The sequence below is a fragment of the Xenia sp. Carnegie-2017 genome, unplaced genomic scaffold (assembly GCF_021976095.1).
Source record: "Xenia sp. Carnegie-2017 unplaced genomic scaffold, XeniaSp_v1 HiC_scaffold_1, whole genome shotgun sequence".
NCBI classification, from domain to species: domain Eukaryota; kingdom Metazoa; phylum Cnidaria; class Anthozoa; order Malacalcyonacea; family Xeniidae; genus Xenia; species Xenia sp. Carnegie-2017.
In genome coordinates, this window is record NW_025813402.1 from 8,981,421 (window position 1) to 8,997,221 (window position 15,801).

General features: G+C 39.1%; 1 protein-coding gene across 1 annotated transcript; it reads right to left on the reverse strand.

The window, feature by feature from the left end:
* Positions 1–78: 78 nt before the first annotated feature.
* LOC124438650 (zinc finger SWIM domain-containing protein 8-like) lies at positions 79–11,464 on the reverse strand. The gene is made up of 11 exons (XM_046988831.1): positions 10,857–11,464; positions 8,942–9,246; positions 7,877–7,958; positions 7,223–7,397; positions 6,291–6,709; positions 5,845–5,950; positions 5,232–5,475; positions 4,109–4,381; positions 3,399–3,633; positions 2,722–3,004; positions 79–2,592 (listed from the first exon to the last, which is right to left on the reverse strand). The coding sequence occupies exons 1-11, from the start codon at positions 11,296–11,298 to the stop codon at positions 393–395; spliced, it is 4,764 nt and encodes a 1,587-aa protein (XP_046844787.1). The 5' UTR covers positions 11,299–11,464; the 3' UTR covers positions 79–392.
* Between the last annotated feature and the right edge of the window lie 4,337 nt (positions 11,465–15,801).

The window sequence follows — 15,801 nt, forward strand, 5'->3', positions numbered from 1 at the left end:
AACTTTGACGGAAATTCCTCCCACATATTTTGCAAGCCAATCATCAATGTCATGAAAACAAGTCATCGTAAATATGAATTCGGTCATGCACAACTCTCATACGTTTCAAATCAATACAATGATACACATGCATAGATAATTAGACATATACATCTTGTAGTACTAAACATACTTTTAAAAGCACTAAAAGTGGTTTTCCTTAACTTACACGACTATAAAACCTTGGCATCATGTATGGCTATCATTGTAACATTACATAAATTCACACTCCTAACATTCACTCGTAAAAATTCGCACGTATGCATCGAATGCGTTCACACGTCTGTGTCATGCGAACTCTCGACCCATTTAAATAAAATATCCAAGAACATGGGAGCCAGTTCAAAAAATCCCTATTTAGGTTGATGCGCTAAAGCAGCCGTGATTCTTTGCCACAAATCCTTTTTCTTCACTGTATTGCGACGTACATTTTGAAGCAGCTCGTTGAATTGCGACATTCCGCCCTGTGCCATACAGTAGGCACGACGCGCGTGCATTATGAGCTCAACAAATTCTGGATACTCGGACTTTGGAAGGCCTTGAAGACTCTGTTGCACGCATTGGGAGTAATTCATGAGACATTTTTGCACCATGGGGAAAAGACTTGGAGATCGAAGATGAAACGCGATCTGATTTGGACTAGTCTTTGCCATAAGTCCAGCAACCTCGAGCGCTATCTCGTGCAGCAGGTAAGGACTATGAATTGAACTGGCGCATACAACACAAAATCTTTGCAAGGCCGAATGCCCAATTCTATTGGCCACTTTACATAGCCAATGCACGTTAGCTTTGTGAGGAGGATTCTTCGCAAACATTGAATTTGCTTGATCGTCCGTCGGCCTTCGACCTAAATTCTCCAAGGCAAGCAGACCCACGCGATACGTATTTGCTAATTGGAATGGCACTTGTTGCCCACGAGCTACTTGGTACGGTTCTATCAGGTGTTGAATGTGGTCAAATACCTGCTGTTGTACGATTTGTTCAGGAGTGGGAAGGGGAACAAATAAACCATAGTTAGGGTTAAGGTAAGGATATGGTGATTTGGGTAGCATATGATGAGATGAAGTCAATCCTAAACGGGATAATTTAACCATGAGCGAAGGAAGTTGAGCATGATGAGATGCTAGATGGTTGGGGTAAGAATCCTGAAGCGCCCCTCGACCACCACTGTGAAGTGCGCGAGCAATGAGGGAGTCGCGATCCTCGTGCGATTCACGCAATTCATCTTCCCTGGTATCTGTTTCCGCATCTTCTGCCTCAAAGCTTAGCTGTCGCTCGTTTTCACCTCTTGAAGTTGCATCCCTTCCTTCTTCATTTTCCCCAACGGGATAATCTTGCTGGTATAAATACTCCCAAAGCTTTGCTACCTCAAAAAGCACTTCCGGATACACTCCTCCTCCTTGGGCAGCCGACTCAACCGCTGTACAAGCCTGAGCTAGTAAATCCGACCCCTGCTCTTTGCACAGAGCGAGTGACATTCGTATATTCCCCGGATTTAAGGTGTGCGCCATGGATAGGCAGGCAAGAGCAAGTTGGGCAGCTATCCTCACAGTTTCTTGATCGTTAGACTTCGACGCGCGATCGGCAATTGACGCAACTTCAGAAGGCGTCAAATGCAACTTCCAACTGTCGAGGAGAATGGTCAGGGCGACGCTACCAAGTTCTAGCGCCTGTGTAGAGATCCACGACACGTGCGCGGAATATGTTCGAGATAACCAATTGAAACAAGTAATGTTATGCAAGCCTAAGGCAAACAATCCAAGCTCGAATGCAAGAAGTTGCATTGATCGGTTGGAAAGACCGCTGCTAACATGACCGGCAGGATCGACTTGCCCGAATAAAGAGGTAGACGAGGGGCTTGCACCTCCAGCAGGTTTAAGTACTTTCTTTGCAAGCTCAAACATGAAGTGAGCCTCTGCTTCTAAAGACCGGTTACCTTGATATCTCCTGAACATGTTCTTTTCCCTCTCCACACGCTTGTCATTCCTCCATTTGCTATGCCGCTTGCCATGACTCGGATTTTCAATGCTGCCATCCTTCTTAGTGCTTTGCCATAGCAAACTTTTGTTCTCACTCCTGCTTTGGTCCTCCATCCAACCATAATCATACAGAGGGCTACTGATTGCACGTGCATCCTTCGCATGATTGACAGCAACAGCAACTGACATTTCACCCTCAGCTGGATTAGTATTAGAGTCTCGAACAACACTAATAGGCAAAGGACCAGTGCCCTCGTAATTGCTATCAAACGACCCGCTTGGATCATCTTCCCCACCACCTCGGCTAGCAATTCTTCGTCTGGTAACAACAACTTCCTCGTTGGGGGAATGGTATGCACGCCTTTCACCATCACTATGATTTTCTTTGGAAGATGGTGCTAACAGCAAATCTAGTGTATCGTTTTCGGAGTCTCTGCCACTGTCACGTGCGGCTCGAAATTCCTCTCGAGGAGAAAGATCGTCGGACATAGAGCTCCACGAGCTTTGACGGGAACTTGACGATGATGATTTCGACGATGTCCTGACTTTCGCGGAAGGCAGTTTGGAAGAAACCCTTCGAAATAATATAAAACAAAAAAAACAGTTCAGATATGACTTTCTAAATCTCGCTCGAATCAATTGTACGAAAACGAATTAATCGGAAGCGAGCCTTGAAATGAAACAAAATCTTAGATCCACTTACTGTTGCTGCAGCTGAGCAAAATCGGTGCGTTTTGAGGCGCAAGTTTGAGTTTTATCGCGACTTCTCGAGCGTCTTCTTCGATTTTTAACGTTACGTCGAGGGTGATTGTAGCGCGCATCAAGTCCGTACCGACTCTTGTCAAGTAAACACATCTTCACCAAGTCCAAATTTTCTTGGTTATCTTTGGAATAATCAATGAGAGCCAGTGCCAGTTCGCCACGCTGCCTTCTCATTCCCTCGCGCAACATTGGACACTCGACTTCGGGAACATTCGCTTTCATATCTTAAACGATGCGATATAGCATGAGTACACACACCATACTTTGAGACGTACATCAACATAAAAATTTTTTTAACTCGTGTTCAAGAAATTATACAGTAGAGCTTAGTTGCTAAAATGCTGTCGTATTTGTTGTAAAAATATTTGAAACCGGTGCATGGAGCATTGAACTAAAATACATGGAACGCTACCTAAAGCAAATAATCGAAGCCAAATCTTACACCCAGACACGCGTGTTTAGTGCTTCGAGATTCTCTCGCGGAGTGAAAGTTGATTGATTACACACGCATGTCTGGGTGTAAGATTTGGCTTCAAGAAATTATTAGGCTTTTCTGTTACTGGTAGCGTTCCATGTATTTTAGTTCAATGGCTTGGGGTTAAAATGAACAGAACCTACTTAACGCAGCGAGAGCAGCATTGAACCCAAGTTCTTTGTCTTCTCTTGAGCTTTGTTTGCTCAAAACGTGAAACAAAAAGATCGCAAACTTGATTGGTAGCGTCGCACGACCACGTTCAAGTGGGCTCCTGCATAAAGATAGCGCTTTTTCTCTCACAACTGCAACTTCCGGTAAGCCGAGTGGCAACTTGGTAAGAAGGTTCACCAACTCGGACTCTTCATTGGCTAATTTCACCTGAAATAGAACGATTAGGAAAAATAGTGAGAATAAATTTATCATTTATTACAGAACGAGAAAAAAATACCACTGCACTGCAACTTGCCTTCCGGAATAGGCTTAAACAACAAACATTTTTTTAAAACGGCAAAAAAGGTGAAAACACTTGGAAAACAGTACAACTATCCAGACGATACAATTTGAAACGATTTATTTTTATGGACGAAAAAGAGAAAAGTGAAAGCAAACCGGTAACAGCAAGGACGAGAAAAAAGCAAACTTCGTTTCAGGTCAACTAATGCCATATAATAAACCTTTTAATAACCTCGCTTTCTCGGTCTTTACTAAGAATATCAGACCGCTGTCTTTTTGTACAAACCTCGCCCTACGGGCACGGTCTGTACAAAAAGACCTCGGTTCGATATTTCTCCATAAAGATCTCGAGCTCGGTTATTAAGGGCTTAATACTCGAAAGTGACTGCTTCAAACGAACCTCAAGGGCTTTGTTCCTCGCCGGTTTTCTTGCAGCTTCCAAGCCGTGAAGCCCGATCTTAAAAGCAAGATGATGTTTAGCAGGAGCGGAAGAAAACACATTGCAGAGAAACGACGTTCTTGCTAAAGTCGTGTTTATGAAGCAATTAGCATTCTCTGCTTCAACAGTTTCTTCTCCATGTTCTGCAGCATTGTCTACTTTACGGCAAGCATCCGATAGAATCCTTTCGGTTAAGTGTTCGCAGAGTTTCCTAGCTTCTGGACAGCCGTGCACCTGAAGAATGAAAAATACGCACTCTATCGATTAATGATCTCGATCACGCAAAAGTTACGCTCTTCTTGAGGATGGTTACAAAGTCGAAAATTGTACATATCTTGTTCAATACATTTGGGAATGTAAAAGTACATGCTATTGAAATTCTCCACATACATATTTCGAATTACGTGGGCAATGGTACTGTAGATACCAACGTAACTGTATCCGTCTTTCACCGATCATGCGTCAAGAGCAACGCTCGTGCACTTGCAATTAAAGCTAAGTTCAGACAGAATTACTCACACATGCAGATGCCCTCGTTTGCTTGGGTTCGTTGTTTAAGCACGAACTTGATAAAATCTTTGAACATTGGTTACCAATAAGATGACTAACGTACCCAAGCATATGCACATGCAGTGTACGCAGAGGCAAGACCAATATAGTAAATTCATGCCAGACTTATATATATATATCAGGGATGGATCCGTGATGGTTGGTAAGGGATATGTGCGCTGCACTTTGGATTATATATATATATCAGGGATCGATCCGTGATGGTTGGTAAGGGATATGCGCTCCACGATTATATTTCGATGGCTACTTGTTGCCGTACCATGTCAGACTTTTTTTTAAAAATTATTTTACCTTTTATTACGATAGGAAGAATTGTTTCGGAAGTGTGCTCCACAAAACACTAATCACTTGTTGCTTTTGCTTGATATTTTATCATTTCCTAAAGAAATTAGCACCTTTCCGGCACCCACCCCCCCTCAAACAAAACTAGTAGGGTGAGCACGCCTCCAGCACCACTCCGCTAAATCCATCCCTGTTTTACAGCAAATCACAAAATGTAAGTAATTGTGATTACATGCAATGCCTCGGCTCTCGTGAATAACGTGTGAACATCTTCATCCAAATTTTCAACTTCCTCTTTTTCTAAAACATCCGTTTGAGCACCAATGGTTCCATGGACTGCGTGAGGGTTTCTGTGAGTTAGAGAGGGCAACGCAAGCATGGACCAGTCTAAGGAACAAGCCTCGATGGCAATCTTGAAACCAGGAAAGTTCTCCGTTGCCCGACTGAATCCAAATATTTGCTCCCCAGATAGCGTGCTATGTTATGAAAACAAGCATGTTAAAAAATCTTTTGACGAGAAAACAACATAGGTATAACGTGAAATACACCAACACTAAGACATTTTGTACATAGTAGATAAACACAAAATGTAATTATTCATTTGGAAAAATTTTGCTTCGATTTGAGAATCCTTTTAATTACAAAGATGCTTTGGGTACACGAAAATGATATAAATTTAAAGTCTAAAATAAAAAACATGGTATTTCTTTCTTAAGTATATTCTATTTTTAGTGAAGTGAAATAAAACAAAATCTTTTCTTCAGAATAGTGATCAGGGATGTACCATGCGGGGAGCGAATTCTTATTATAAATATTAAAGCCCAGCAGAGTGCTTTTAAAAGAACCATTCAATACAAGAATATATGTATGAAACGTTTTCGAACAATAAAAATTTTTTTTCCTTTAATACGTTCTTATATTTAATGGCTCCTTTAAAAGCACTCTGCTGGGCTTTAATATTTATTATAAAAACATATTCTGAGTGCAGACCCTAACTTTCAAAGAAATTCGTTTACTTACATGAGAAGTTAGGGACTGCAGTCAGGCCAAACATGACCACGATTATTCACAATTTTGGGGCCATAACATGGAACTTAAATGGCAAAAAATCCTACTTTAAAATTTGGTCAGTTTAAAATGGTTAACAGGTTTCAAACCTAAAACAAAATCACCACCAGAGAAAAGTCAAAATATTTTCTGATTGTTGAAATCTTGTCTGAGTCACATTTAACGTGGTCTACTGCTGCGCATGCGTTATTGGGAAGAGCAGTGAGCTAGAAAAATTAGTTACCGTTTCTCGCTTTTTCGATGGTCTTCTGATGCAAAATTTCGAGTTTTTCTTTCAATTTAAGTCGTTCATCAGACGTGATGATCGGATTGAGGCATGCCAATCGCCACAGCACAACAATTTCATCACAGAAACTAGCACATGCATTCTTAGTCATCTCAGTGCTAGCGGTGTTTATACAATTCCTGTAGTTGTTGCCGGTATCATCTCTACGGAATGACTGCTGATTTCTCGTCCATCCCTGAATGCTGCTATTGAACCACCACACGACAATCTGCTCGAATGACAGGCATTCTTGCGTCAACAGTTCCAGTACTTCTACGGCATTACAATCGCGATGACGAAAGAGTTCGCGCACGATAGACAGCAAGTTCCACATGCCTTCGGGCTCGTGGCTTGTAAGAGGTCTTAACAGGTTGGACCTGTATGTTGAACAACATGTTCAATAAAACGGCACAATTAGCTAAATAGGCATGTTTGATGAGCGACAATTCCGTTTTTCAATTTTTTCAAAAATACAACAATAAAACAGTTTCGTTCTCATTATCAAAGCAAAACAACGTTAGCGGTAGTAATCAGAGTCAAATCATTTGTTGCTAACGACTTACGTTTTGCAAGCAACGTCAGAATACTCTGGTTTAACCACCGCTTAACAAATTAGCCTGACGTTTACTATTTGACTCTGAAGATGACTTAAGGTTGTCGAAACGTCAGTCAACTCCTTCAGGACTATACCAACCTGACGATCTGTAACGATAATCAAACCATTTACTTTAAAACAACCAACGTCATTTATTCATTGTCCGATAATCAAAGGCTAAATTTGATCGCTATCTGATTCAGAAAAAGCATGAATACGAAACCATTTTTCCTCCATCAACATAACAACCCCCTCAGCTTTTCCTTTCATTAATAAACGGAGACTGAAAACTTACCATTCCGCTGCTGTCGGTGGCGCAGTGGAAGCAAACTGAAAGCTATATGCTTCTTCGAGCATGAAAGGTCCGGGACCGCAAAATTTTGACAACATCTTTCGTATATTTTCGCGAAGTGCTTTGCCGTCCATCCACCACTGTTTCCTGGTGTCCGCAGGAGGTCCTGCTGTCGGATCTGAAAGATAACAGAGAGTTTGGGTTTGGCGACAACGGCAAACAACAAATCGGAAAAAGTCACGTGACCATGGCTTTGGGGATTACGTTGCGATTAGCAGTTCGGGTTTGAACGGCAAGAGGCCCTTCTTGCGGTAGGTGATGTACGTACGGCAAGCTTTTTAGTACTTTTATAACAACCAAGTGACGCTTATTGCTCAATGTTGTATTTTTACGAAATACAACATGAATATGACTTTTCATCGACAATTTTTCAACAAAACATGACAAATTTATCTCGGGACAATGCGAATAGTAAAATACAAATGCAAAACACCAAGCTAAATTCAAATTTCGAAACGGCAAACCTCAACGACAAGCGGTTTGTTGAGGTTTGCCGTTTGCCGTAAACGCCAAACTAAAACGCTCTAGTACCGCGTACACTTAAACTTCAAGCGACAGCAGTGCTGACCGATCAACGACGCAGATCGAACTACACACCTGGCGCACCCGTTGATACGTTCATTTTTGAATCGTCGAACAAAAGCAAATCATCGAGAAGTTTTTGAGCGAACGGCAACAGCTGCAAAGTAAAAAACGAGAAATATGCTTTTATACTTTACTCGTGAACTCGAAATATAATTTACACAAATGTGAATTAAAAGAGTGCATGTATGCATGCATGCATGGAGCTAAAAGTGCGGGCTATTCTGCGAATAAAACAGGGGAATGGCGTAAGATTTAAGGGGGGGGGGTTACATTGAATGGAGCATTGGGACGTTACCACGTGGAATACAGCAAGGGGTCGTGATAAGATGGGAATAATTACACAATGAATACAATCGAGGATTCATGTGAAATATAAATAATAGGAGAAGTTTGCCCCATTGAATAAAGTATGGTGTCTGTCGAAAGTGGTGTAAATGGGACAATGAAAACAATAAGAGATTTGTGATGCATATGCACAATGTGAACATACTGCCACAAGAGCGTATAAAAACATTTCAAAGACGCTTGTTAAAAATATGTGTGGACTAAACCTACTTTCGTTCGACATTTCGAGCATTTACGCATGATGATATTGTTTAAATAAGTTCGCATTGGAAATTTAAGTTGGAATCAGGAGTGAAGAAGTTCAAAGCAAATTATTTAAAAATATCCATTTCTCAATAAGGCAGGCATTGCCTCCTTCAACGTTTCTCACTTCAAAATAACCATTTCTTAATAAGGCAGGGACCTATTTCATGTCAAATGAAATTAAAGATAGTTATTCAATTTGGGCTTTTCGGAACAAAATCGCTTCCAACAAACTTAATTAGTTTGAGCTTCATACCTATTTATACGTAGTTTATATTGATAGATGTACGTAATAAAACTTTGCAGTACAGAAGGAAGAAAGTAAGATTTATATACGTAATACCATGTGATTGTTTTATATAGCTAGTTATCTTTCTATTATTTTTCTTATATTAGCGCCCTTCGTGGAAAGCAAAGGCAGATGACGTTTTTGAAACTTTTGAAAAAATTTGAAACTTCACTAAGCAGCCTAAAATTGAATATTTTTACCTCATGAGGAAGCTCGCTAAGCAGATACTGCGAAAACTTTCGCAATTGAAAATGTTTTAATTTTGAAAGGGACTCGGATAAAGGTGGTCTCAAGGTAACTGATGAAGGCTGGTATATCCTGTGCAGACACAGGGCAACAATATGAGAACACCAAGCAGCCGATGGACTGCAAGTGCACATGCAAGACGTCACATGACCTTGATCAAATAACACTGCAGGTTTGTGAGAGTTCAGTTGTTCGATGTTGGTGTTGGCGACAACCATGCCATGGTTTTGAGGGAGCACTATGCCATTTAGATGGAAACCTGGATGAAAGAAAGTAATGATGACCCATTAGTGATAACTTCATTAACACACTAAACATATTTTGTATTCAAAAAAGCTTTGAGCAAAGCTCCAATAGTCCTTGCCACAATCCCCAATGTCTGATGTTGTAATAATATATAAACTACAAGGTAACATGCTTATGCAAGAATAAAATATGTGAACAATGTACGAATAAATTTTTTCATGACAAGAAATAAAATTCTCTTGGGTAAGATATTACACTGTAAACACAATCAATTCCTGAAAAAATGAGTAATGGTATTGTTCTGAAATTTACATAGCAGGACTAAAACCGCTTGCCTTATTTGCAGTGGGTTATGATAAAAACTATACACATATTATTACTTGTTTGTAAATGTAGATCATCCAGGTTGGTATAGTCCTGAGAAGGACTGTTTTTGTTGTTGACTAGTTTTTTGACTCTGAAGATGACTACCGCTAAGGTTGTCGAAACGTCAGTCAACAACAACAAAAACAGTCCTTCTCAGGACTATACCAACCTGGATGATCTACATTTACAAACATGTAATGATACTCCCGGGTTCAAATCATTTACTTTATGCATCTTATTATAACATAGAAAATGCAAAAACAACACTAGCTACCACTGGACAATTCATGACATTTGTTAGAAGACAAAAATAAGTATATTGTATTACTACATCTCTGAGAATCATTCAAATTTGATTACAAACATTCTGAAAAATAAATTTTAAGTATTTTAACTGCTTTAGTTACATTCCACTGTTTATGTAGTTACTGATTCAAGGTTCTTTACCGTGAAAGCTACCGGTTAGTTTTCCAGTCTCTTCGCTGTAAAAGTGTAAAAGTGTATGTCTAGTCAGATCTCTTCTGGTCTGAGAAAATTGCAGTGTGTAAACAGATGACAATTGAATCTTACTTCAAACAGTACCAAAGATCCAGCATTTGTCCAAAAAAATAATAGCTCCACAATTTTAAATTCAAGCTGCTTTCAGAAAAACACTATTGGTTTTGAATTTTTAAAGTGTGTAATTTTACCAATGGATTATCCTTGAAGGTGCTTAGAAATGTAAGCAGGTGTGTGCAAAAATGTGCTGCAGTAACTATTTTGATGTACGTATCCTAGATCCACCACTGTTTTCTAACACAAATTTAGTAATTTAATGATTGATGATCTAAGAATATTTTATTGATAATTTTAAGGGTTTTTCATGAAACATTCATTGCATAAAACATTCATTGCTTTTTTCAAAAACATTCATTGCTTTGAATGAACAGTTACCAAAGGAATTGAATACTTGATACGCATGTTACTAACTCTCAGAAGACACTTCCCTTAATCATACACCATGTCATGTTCCCAAGGTTATTATGGGAGGTTATTAGGTTAAACTATAATGTGGACAACGCTGGGAGTAATTTACCAACAGATGATCAAAAGATATTTAGTGGACACCTCCATTGTGTGATTAAATAAGAAAGACATTTGGAAGATATGTTCTCTGTAGTTCTCCCAATATTGGTGAACTTATCAAGCAAAATTTGCAAGAAAAGCAATTCTTATCTAAAGCCTCTGAAGTATAGACAGCCATTAAAAGGAACAAACCTATTTGCAATGCTTCCACGACAGCTTTAGCGCGATAGAGCTGTTCCCCTTTGGAAAATTCTTCAGAAGACCCGTTCGCCAGACAGGAATACAGTCGTATATTGTCATCGGTTTGAGGAAAGGACCAAAATGCAATCCGTAGAAGCAGTTGTTCGGGTAAATTTGGACACATTCGCTCCACCGTTTCAAAAGGAACCGACATTGCTACTACCTTACAGCATTTTTCTATCAACGTTTCGGCGTTTGGCTGGTTGCTTCGCGACAAGGAAAAATCATTATTACTCCTTTTCCAGCCCCGCCAGTCCCCACAAATGCTCTCAGGATCCGAGCCACACGAACACAACGACATATCTTCGTCGAAACGATCGCTGTCTTCGAAGCTGATACCACCATCGTTGTTGCCGCCGGAATCGGACAAATTTTCCTCGTCCACAAAATTCATTTCGCAAAATTGACTTTACATTCAAACAAGCAAGCAAATAGATAAGGATTTCCTAGTTCATAAAGGCATATCCACACAGTAAACAGTCATTTAATAGTAAGAAAAGTTTAAGAATTCCAACCTAATCTCCAGTGAATTAGATCTCCAGTGATAGAAACATGACCACGATGACCACATAACAGATACAGAGTATTGAGTGTTTCCATTTGAAAAACACAGAGTGTCTTTTTTCATGAACATGGACCACATGGACTGACATGGACCACTGTGACCATACTGTGACACCCACCTGTGACGACAGCCTCTTTTCAAGATTAACCCTCTCCCACATTATCTTGCCACATGAAAGGTTGTAAAAAATTACCCTGACCCTCTATTTATTCCCCAATCTCTGTAAATTACCTTCCAAGCGACTTAATAGATGAAATATCCCAGTTTTATTTGGGAGGGGAGAAACGTGCTGTTTATCAAATATGGATGCAATGGACGGCATATTGCTTTCTCAAAAAACATTTTAGCAATTTTCATTGAGACTATAAAACCATTGGTTTTCCGCCAATGGTTGTATATTCGGCACCATCCTAAAATTTTGGTTTGTATTCGTGAGAACAAATGCAGCGCACCGAGAATGTTTTGTCGTTTTAGTAATCGGTGACAAATCGAACTTTTTTTTGATGGGACTTGTCAAACACTTAATGGCTTTTTTCATCGATAATAATAATACATCCTGCTTATGACCTGTCGTCTTTGATCTCGCTCCATCAATGTTTCTTTTTTTATGACTTTTTGACCAACTGCCCTCTATCGTCATGTGTATTGTCGTCAATTATGATCCACTGTAACCTAGCACTTTCTACTGTCATCTAACATAACCTATTGTAACCTAGCCATGTCTACTGTCATCTACCATTACCTTTTGTAACCTATCAATGTCTACTGTCATCTACAGTAACGTACTATAACATACCACCATCTACTGCCACCCACTGTAATCTAATATAACTTACCAGTTTCTATTTTCATCTATTGTAACCTACAACTGTCGAGTATCATCTAGTGAACGTTCCACCATAGCATGTACTTACTGCACATGGCTGGAACCGAATATCGCCTATCGTCATCTACTAAAACTTACTCTTGGATATATTTATAAGTTATTTTTGTAACAACTTGCTTTAAAACCAAATTTGTTCACCTCTGTAAAACATACAAATTTTCAAAACCCAAAAGTCTTCCCTTTGCTCGTTTGACATCCGATGAAGTTTCCACAACGTTTCTTTGGGAGTTGATGGTAGCAGACATAAATTTTAGATCAAAAATCCTACGGAGGAAGAAAAAATTCACAAGTGCTCGAAAATGGCTAACGGTTTTTCGAACTTTTTCTTGCGCTAAAAATGCTCATGGTAATATAATTGTTAGTAACAGTAAACAGAGACAGTAGATGACAGTGGGTTAAAGTAAATGACGGTAGGTGACAGTAGACGACAGTGGGTTAAAGTAAATGACGGTAGGATACAGTAGATGACGGATGACAGTACATGCACGCACGACAAAACTTGAAAAGAACTTTACTTAGAAAAGAAATTAGTCGGACACAATTGGGTGGATAAACAAACAATCCCCTTACCTGATTAATGTTGTACGGATGACCCTTCGTGACAGCAAATGACAGTGGATGGCACTGGTGTCAATCGTACATCAATTGAAGGTGTGGACAACGGTCATAAACTCTGGCTAATCTCTGCCTGACTAATTTATTTTGAAGGATATTTCCTTTCAAAAATCAGCCTGGTATGGCTAGATATATATATATGCCCCCGTCAATTTATGTTCTATTGACACCCATGGTGGATTGGATGGTAGATAGAGATTTTAGTGACGGTGACAGTAAATGACGGTAGATTATACATTATAGTAGATGAGAGATTCCTCTATGTATGTTGGCGTATGCAGAACATGGAGTTTTTACCCAATTTAACACTATTGGTTGGAAAGTGTTGTAATGACCTAAGGATTCTTCGAAGAAGAAAATCAATCTTACTCCGTTCTTGCTATAAAGAAAAGATGTATCGCATTTATACATAAGAACAAAAAATATGTTGACATCTACATGTAGGCTGCAATGAATTTTGGGCTGCATTTGCATACAGACTCCTTATATTGATCAAATAGCTTCGTGATTTACCAAACTCCCATGCAATGCAACCACTACCATTTATATTGACAATGGCTTCTCCCTATTCTATCAAACAGCTTTTACTATATGCTTGACTCTGAGTGCAACAGCTTTTACTCTTAAATAACTATGCTCATCTCCACCCTCCCCATATCTAAACAGGTTGCACTACTAACTTCGTAACTACACACGTTAAACTCTTAAGCTCTGTGAGTTTTCGAGCTTTTCTGACTTCTTGCCAAGAGTATATTTTTGTGCATCATGCATGTGGTTGATGTTTTGGATTAACTCCACATATAAGATGACAATTAAAAACTTAAGCATATTAAGGAATTGTAAATATGTACTTCCTTGTGGTACAAAATCGTGTACAAATGGCTTTTGAAAAGGTGGGCAAAATTTGCAATGGATCCGTCACATGATCAGATTATGAAGAAAAAAATGAACAGAAGGCAGCTGAGGGCATTTTACCATTGAGCATCAACATGTTCTCGGACAAAGTTTCATTTTCTACCAACGTGTTTGCTTGGGCTGTCGATTGGAATTTATTGTGAATCAACGCTAAGGAATCACATCGCTCAAATTTTACTTAAATTCATGTATAAAAGAGCAAGAAAGCGCTTTTGAAACAACCAATTGGAGAAGACAATAACGTATAAATGTCACATGAAAGTATTATACGAGAAAAAACACTAGCACTACTTCTTCTTAAATCCGTATCTTTCTTCAAATGAAGCAAAAAAGACAGGTTTTGCAGTTGTCAACGTTGCAAATTTGATATCAGCGTCGAGCGGTTTGTCACGATCGACAGTTATATATGTTGCGCAAAGCACGCTGGCCAATCCAGACTAAGTGAAAATAAATAACAAAAAACAACTCATTCTTGCATGTATGTAAACAATTCAAAACACTTTATAAGCAGTTTGACTGGTAAAATGCAATTCTTTCCTTGGAAATTTTAAACCAAGCACTGCTGTATTATGTACGTATACTTTGAATTTGTACCTACTGCATGCCTCGGGCATTTTTCCGGAGGGCAAATTTTGTTTACATCTAAAATCACGCGGTACATCATCAAATGACAAACTCAAGACAAGGTGATAGACGAAATGTTAGGAAACATTTGGTGTTTTAACTTCAAAATGTGGACGAACGCTTGTGGACATTGGTGTGAACACTTAAAGAAAAATGAAATCTTGTCCAGAACGTGCGCTCCAAATTTCTTCGTGCAGTAAGATGAACTTCCAAAATTACTATGTTTCGGTAGTGTGGAAGAAATGGGTCAGGGCAACAAAGAAAGCGTTATCGAGAAAAAATCGCGCTGTTCAGGCGAGTTGATTTTAACTGACGTCCTCGGAATGATCATCCTTTTCGGTTTAAATTATGAGAGTAAGGGATGCATCTATCATTGAGATGTATTTATGTCAAGTGCAGTAATGAATGGTCTGTTCATTTTCATTCTTTGGGCTTTCATATCTTTGCTTCATTGTGCGGCCTTGGAAAATAATTGGGTTTTGTAAACAACAAAATTCTTATGTGCACCACCTGGGGATGAATGGAAGACTAAAAAAAAAACGACGAAAAGAAACTTCGAAACGACGTCACTTAAAAGTGAAAATACAACGAAGAGGACGAAAACAGTGATCGTAATACGTCGTAAACAAAATTTTCAAGCTTGTGATGACGGCTGCATGGGGCGATATTTTTTTGTCGATTTTTTTCTTTCATCTTAAAGCAACATGTCAAATTATTCGCCGAAGAATTTGCAGCATTCAAATTATAAATCATGTAATGTCCTTCACTGATTGCCATTCACTCATATCTCAAACCCAAGCACTGTTTTGTACGAAATGACGAAATAACTTAAGTGGAATTTACGATGGAAACGAAAGTTCCCAGCAAAGATGTACGTCAAGCGTTTGTCAACAAACCTCAATATATTATCTACCGATCACGAGTCCCTTCAAATTTATTTACACAATTTCATTTAAGCTTTTTGCCTCTGACTTATGAGTAAAGTGGTTGTTTTAGTATGCTGGACATTGGTACTGAAACACAGTATATACACATCGCTACAAAGAATGTGGTATTCAAAAGGATGTAATCTCAATGGCGAGGACAATCCATCGCTAGTTTCTAACACATTTAGTTTTACTAAATGCGTCAATTTGAGGCAAACTACACAAATGACTCTCGGCAAAAACATCTAACGCACGTCCAAACTTTATATGTCGGTGCTGGCATTGACGATAAGACATATCTATCACATGACATCACTCATCTATTTGATGCCCTCTCAAACACATGACTCCGTTTAGTCATACTTC